The sequence below is a fragment of the Thalassophryne amazonica genome, chromosome 8 (assembly GCF_902500255.1).
Source record: "Thalassophryne amazonica chromosome 8, fThaAma1.1, whole genome shotgun sequence".
NCBI classification, from domain to species: domain Eukaryota; kingdom Metazoa; phylum Chordata; class Actinopteri; order Batrachoidiformes; family Batrachoididae; genus Thalassophryne; species Thalassophryne amazonica.
In genome coordinates this window covers 6235905-6242984 of record NC_047110.1, presented here as the reverse complement: position 1 = coordinate 6242984, position 7080 = coordinate 6235905, and the positions used below count along the sequence as shown (strand labels likewise).

The 7080-nt window shown below is 47.6% G+C and overlaps 1 protein-coding gene across 1 annotated transcript; it reads right to left on the bottom strand.

The window, feature by feature from the left end:
- Positions 1–5293: 5293 nt before the first annotated feature.
- Positions 5294–6653, bottom strand: LOC117515225 (carbohydrate sulfotransferase 6-like). Its single transcript, XM_034175705.1, has one exon. It carries the CDS (start codon positions 6579–6581, stop codon positions 5385–5387), a length of 1197 nt encoding a protein of 398 aa, XP_034031596.1. The 5' UTR covers positions 6582–6653; the 3' UTR covers positions 5294–5384.
- Positions 6654–7080: the final 427 nt, after the last annotated feature.

Sequence of the window (7080 nt, the reverse complement as noted above, 5' to 3'; positions counted from 1 at the left end):
TCTCACAGGTTTAGAAAAAATTCTGATCAAACAAAGCGCCAGTCTCTCAGCAACTTCTCAGACAAAGGAATTCCGACGAGGTGCTGGACGACTCCTCCCACAAGGAGTGCTCACAGGCGAATGACGTCACCGACAGGCGTGGAAAAACTCACGCATGCGCACGAGGGTTCAAGCATGTCTGAAAAAAATAAAAAGGACCTATACTTTATTGGCAGACCTCGTAGATCGATCGGTAAATCGAGAGCTTTGCCCCCCTACTCAGCTCTCTCTTCACCATGATGGTCCGATACAGTGACCGCATCACTGCAGATGCTGCACCGATCCGTCTATCGATCTCACGCTCCATCCATCCCTCACTCGTGAGCAAGACCCCAAGATATTTAAACTCCTCCACTTGAGGCAAGGACACTCCACTGACCTGAAGATGGCAAAGCACCTTTTTCCAGTCGAGAACCATGGCCTCGGATTTGGAGGTGCTGATTTTCATCCCGGATGCTTCACACTCGGCTGCAAACCGCCCCAGTGCACACTGAAGGTCCTGATTTGACGAAGCCAACAGATCCACATCATCCGCAAACAGCAGAGACAAGATTCTGTGGTTCCCAAACCAGACCCCCTCTACACCCTGACTGCGCCTAGAAATTCTGTCCATAAAGATAATGAATAGAACCGGTGACAAAGGGCAGCCCTGGCGGACGCCAATGTGCACTGGAAACAGGTTTGACTTACTACCGTCAATGCGAATCAAGCTCCTGCTCCGGTCATACAGGGACCGGTTAGCCCTTAGCAAAGGACCCTGGACCCCGTACTCCTGGAGCACCACCCACAGGGTGCACCAAGGGGCACGGTCAAACGCCTTCTCCAGATCCACAAAGCACATGTGGACTGGTTGGGCGAAGTCCCATGAACCCTCGAGCACCCGATGGAGCCTGTAGAGCTGGTCCAGTGTGCCGCAACCAGGACAAAAACCACACTGCTCCTTCTGAATCCGAGGTTCAACTATCGGTCGAATTCTCCTCTCCAGTACTCTGGAATAGACCTTACAGAGGAGGCTGAGGCGTGTGAGCCCGCTGTAGTTGGAACACACCCTCCGGTCCCCCTTCTTAAACAGAGGGACCACCACCCCGGTCTGCCAATCCAGAGGCACTGTCCCCGACCGCCACGCGATGTTGCAGAGGCGTGTCAGCCAAGACAGTCCTACAACATCCAGAGACTTAAGGTGCTCAGGACAGATTTCATCCACCCCAGGAGCCTTGCCACGCGAGGAACTTTCTAACCACCTCGGTGACTTCGGCCTGGGTAATGGATGAGTCTGCCTCTGAGTCCCCAGTCTCTGCTTGCTCTTCGGAAGACGTGACGATGGGATTGAGGAGATCCTCGAAGTATTCTTTCCATCGCTCAACAACATCGCCAGTCAGGGTCAACAGCTCCCCACCCACACTGTAGACAGTGCTGGTGGAGAGCTGCTTCCGCCTCCTGAGGCGTCAGACAGTTTGCCAGAATTTCTTCAAGGCTGACTGATAGTCCTCCTCCATGGCCTCCCTGAACTCCTCCCAGACCCAAGTTTTTGCCTCTGTGACCGCACAGGCTGCAGCACACTTGGCCTGCCGGTACCTGTCAGCTGCCTCCAGGGTCCCACCTACCAACAAAGACAAGTAGGACTCCTTCTTCAGCTTGACGGCATCCCTTACTTCCGACGTCCACCACCGGGTTCGGGGATTGCCGCCGCGACAGGCACCAGAGACCTTGTGACCACAGCTACGAGCGGCTGCATCGACAATGGAGGTAGAGAACATGGTCCACTCGGACTCCATGTCTCCAACCTCCCCCAGGATCTGGGACAAGCTCTCCCGGAAGTGGGAGTTGAAGACCTCGCTGACAAAGGATTCCACCAGTCGTTCCCAGCAGACCCTCATGATACGTTTGGGCCTGCCAGGTCTGACTGGATTCCTCCCCTCCCAGCGGATCCAACTCATGTTATGTGGTGATCGGTCGACAGATGATACGACTACAAAGTCGATCATCGACCTCCGGCTCAGGGTGTCCTGGTGCCACGTGCACTTATGGACACTCTTGTGCTTGAACATGGTGTTCGTGATGGACAAACTATGACTAGCTCAGAAGTCCAACAATTGAACACCACTCGGGTTCAGATCGGGGAGGCCGTGCTTCCCGATCACCCCCTCCAGGTTTCACTGTCGCCGCCCATGTGGGCAATGAAATCCCCCAGGAGAACAATGGAGTCCCCAGTCGGACCACTATCTAGTACCCCTCCCAGGGAGGAACACAATCATCTGAATGTCATCCAGGTGCATCACATTCCAACATTAAAGTGCAACTGGAGCTACTGATTGCACACATATTGCAATGGGAGGCAGAGCCTTCAGCTTTCAGGCTCCTCTCCTGTGGAACCAGCTCCCAATTCAGATCAGGGAGACAGATACCCTCTCTACTTTTAAGATTGGGCTTAAAACTTTCCTTTTTGCTAAGGCTTATAGTTAGGGCTGGATCAGGTGACCCTGGACCATCCCTTGGTTATGCTGCTTTAGACGTAGACTGTGGGGGGGTTCCCATGATGCACTGTTTCTTTCTCTTTTTGCTTTGTATGCATCACTCTGCATTTAATCATTAGTGATCGATCTCTGCCCCCCTCCACAGCATGTCTTTTTCCTGGTTCTCTCCCTCAGCCCCAACCAGTCTCAGCAGAAGACTGCCCCTCCCTGAGCCTGGTTCTGCTGGAGGTTTCTTCCTGTTAAAGGGGAGTTTTTCCTTCCCACTGTAGCCAAGTGCTTGCTCACAGGGGGTCGTTTTGACCGTTGGGGTTTTTCATAATTATTGTATGGCCTTGCCTTACAATATAGAGCGCCTTGGGGCAACTGTCTGTTGTGATCTGGCGCTATATAAAAAAAAAGTTGATTGATTGATTGATTGAATTTGTTTTTGTTAATAGGAAAAAATTTAATCCCATCAATGTTCAATTCATATGTGATGCACAAATGCATTGGGTTGGGTTGGGAACAGGACATCTTCTTATAGCCTCGGACAGTGGACTCATCTCTGTGCTTGTTCTGTTAGACCTCAGTGCTGCTTTTGATACTGTTGACCATAACATTTTATTACAGAGATTAGAGCATGCCATAGGTATTAAAGGCACTGCGCTGCGGTGGTTTGAATCATATTTGTCTAATAGATTACAATTTGTTCATGTAAATGGGGAATCTTCTTCACAGACTAAAGTTAATTATGGAGTTCCACAAGGTTCTGTGCTAGGACCAATTTTATTCACTTTATACATGCTTCCCTTAGGCAGTATTATTAGACGGTATTGCTTAAATTTTCATTGTTACGCAGATGATACCCAGCTTTATCTATCCATGAAGCCAGAGGACACACACCAATTAGCTAAACTGCAGGATTGTCTTACAGACATAAAGACATGGATGACCTCTAATTTCCTGCTTTTAAACTCAGATAAAACTAAAGTTATTGTACTTGGCCCCACAAATCTTAGAAACATGGTGTCTAACCAGATCCTTACTGTGGATGGCATTACCCTGACCTCTAGTAATACTGTGAGAAATCTTGGAGTCATTTTTGATCAGGATATGTCATTCAAAGCGCATATTAAACAAATATGTAGGACTGCTTTTTTGCATTTACGCAATATCTCTAAAATCAGAAAGGTCTTGTCTCAGAGTGATGCTGAAAAACTAATTCCTGCATTTATTTCCTCTAGGCTGGACTATTGTAATTCATTATTATCAGGTTGTCCTAAAAGTTCCCTAAAAAGCCTTCAGTTAATTCAAAATGCTGCAGCTAGAGTACTGACAGGGACTAGAAGGAGAGAGCATATCTCACCCATATTGGCCTCTCTTCATTGGCTTCCTGTTAATTCTAGAATAGAATTTAAAATTATTCTTCTTACTTATAAGGTTTTGAATAATCAGGTCCCATCTTATCTTAGGGACCTCGTAGTACCATATAACCCCAATAGAGCGCTTCGCTCTCAGACTGCAGGCTTACTTGTAGTTCCTAGGGTTTGTAAGAGTAGAATGGGAGGCAGAGCCTTCAGCTTTCAGGCTCCTCTCCTGTGGAACCAGCTCCCAATTCAGATCAGGGAGACAGACACCCTCTCTACTTTTAAGATTAGGCTTAAAACTTTCCTTTTTGCTAAAGCTTATAGTTAGGGCTGGATCAGGTGACCCTGAACCATCCCTTAGTTATGCTGCTATAGATGTAGACTGCTGGGGGGTTCCCATGATGCACTGTTTCTTTCTCTTTTTGCTCTGTATGCACCACTCTGCATTTTAATCATTACTGATCGATCTCTGCTCCCCTCCACAGCATGTCTTTTTCCTGGTTCTCTCCCTCAGCCCCAACCAGTCCCAGCAGAAGACTGCCCCTCCCTGAGCCTGGTTCTGCTGGAGGTTTCTTCCTGTTAAAAGGGAGTTTTTCCTTCCCACTGTAGCCAAGTGCTTGCTCACAGGGGGTCGTTTTGACCGTTGGGGTTTTACATAATTATTGTATGGCCTTGCCTTACAATATAAAGCGCCTTGGGGCAACTGTTTGTTGTGATTTGGCGCTATATAAAAAATTGATTGAATTGATTGATTGAATTGTTCCAAACGAAAGCCAACGCGGGCACATTGTGTATGTGCGCATTCAAATATGATTCTTGTTGTCATTATTAATGTCTTTTTATCTTGATGGTGAAATTAGAGCTGGAGAGCTTCTTAACAGGCCCCTGATTGTCTCCCTGTGTTCAGAGTTTGTCAATAAATGTGTAAAGTTGTGAATGTCACACAATGTCAGCTGTGACACACCTCCGTTTTATTAACCTCAGTGTGCGTGCTCTGCTCTGAGGTCATAATGTTTACGGCCTCAGACACACACTCCCACTAAAATCTTTGCCATTTCATGTTTACTCTGTTTGACAGGGTACCAAATAAACTATCCCTGCATATCTCCACGTCATTTCCAGTCATCTGAGCTCACACTTTGTGTAATTTATTTTCTGTGTTCATGCTGACTGAGCTGATGGAAGGGAATCCCAGCTTCCAGGGATTTACATTCATTTGTATATTTAAATAGGGGCGTGTAAAGGGAGGATCTTGGTACATCTCAATTCCACTTTGATTTGGATGTACAAATAGAACATGACTGGATCCATGTGTACGCACAGTTTGATACATCTGGATATTTTTGTGCTTACACCAGTTTCTAGGTTTTGGTGTACGCCATGTTTCAGTAGGAAAACCACACAAGTCTTAGAAAACTAGGCCCCAGGTTCCTCAGGAACATGAGGCTTTGTGTAATTTGTGTAATAAGACCAGCTTTGTGTAATAAGACCAGCACGTGTGACCTTCTGAAGTCGGGTTCACACTTTACAGCTTATTGGGGACCTCTGTTTTTGCTGGTAACCAGCTGAACTGATATGGTTCCTGTGGCACCAGCAGATCCAAGTCAAGGTTCTTTTGCTCTTTTTCACTGTTAACTGTTCTGTAGCCAAGCAATGACATGGCTGGCTTACACACGTCTTGGATCCGTTTCACCTTCTTGTATGGTAAAGTGGTGCGCCATGCCTGAGAAACATCTGCAGCATTTCGGGAAGTAATTTTGAAGGCTTCTTTCCGAGAGCCTTTACCTTTGCCATGTGTCACCCTGTAGATCCACTGCTCCAGTGTGCTGGTCATCTCCAGACCAACAAACTCATACATGGCATTTATCTCTTCCAGTGGGTTAATCGCCACATCCTCATAGCGAACCAACTTGTAACGGTCTTCAAGAAAGTGAGGGGGATTCACAAGAGCTCTCTCATTGATGCGCACGTGGCTACTACAGATCTTCTGCATGACTTCATACTGCACCTCCTCCACTGGGACTTTTCTCTGCTCCAGGACCATGGTATTATCACTCACAAAGGCTTTGGCTGACTCCTCTCTGGACCGCACCACTGCCCTCGGGTCTCGAACCAGGTGGATGATGCGAAGGTCTAGACTTGGGTCCTGGAGAAGTGGGTAGAGGGATTCCAGCTCAAAGAATCGTACTTCCTTCAACACCACATGGCTGTAAGTGCCGCAGGCATCCTGCGCCCCCTCCAGGCCCTGAGTGCCACACACTTTGAGGCACTCAGTCTGGTTGCTGAACTGGTTGCGCGGTGCGAGAGAGCAGGCTGGAGGCGAGCACAGCGCTCGACTGTGACTCCACATGAACAAGGAGGACAAATTGTACTCCTGTGGCAGGTAAGACTCCATTACTGAGAAGTCACACTGGAATACACTTCGTATCAGATCCCTTACAGCCATGCGGAGCGTCCTCACACCAGATACCTGTAGTTTTCTCCAGACGTGCCAAGCAGGTTCCATTAGATAGAACACCGACGGGTGCTGGCTGAACACCTGACCCAGGAAAGAGGACCCTGATCGCCATGAAGAAAGCAGCAGCACGTGAACTTTGCCATTGGAGTGTGTGGCATTGCAAGGCTTCAGCTGGACATACCAGCCACAGAAGAGCACTACTGCTGCCCCCTGCAGGATGACCAGGAAAATCATGGTGCTCAGGTTCACTCTGCAACGGGGCATGGTCACCAAGGATCGCCGTGGATCTATGTGTCTACTCTTGGCCGTCGTCTTTGCGTCTGAAGAAAAAGGAGATGAGTGATGTGAGTCAGAAAAGGGCGAATAAACAAACAGGAAATGGATAAAAATGTATGTATCCATAAAGTTCACTTGCAAATCATAATGAAGCATCTCTTTTTACAGCTGTCTTAAGATGAACATGTTTGAAATTCTAAAGGCCTGATTTACAAAAGGTTTTCATGTGTAAAAGGGTGCACAAATTAATGTAAATGCTTATCCACTAATGATGCACACTCAGGACTCTGTCTAAAGCCCTGGTTCCACCGAATAATGAAGGATGAATAATGAGCCATGCGGCCTTTTTTTTGGTACGAGTCCAGTTATTCAACAATTGTGGGAGAATAGTGGCTCTGAGAGGATCTTAGAGGCAGAATATCCGGTTAACGAGGCTCATCTCTGAGTGTGGCGCTAATTTCAAGAAGTTCAAAATTCAGCAACAACA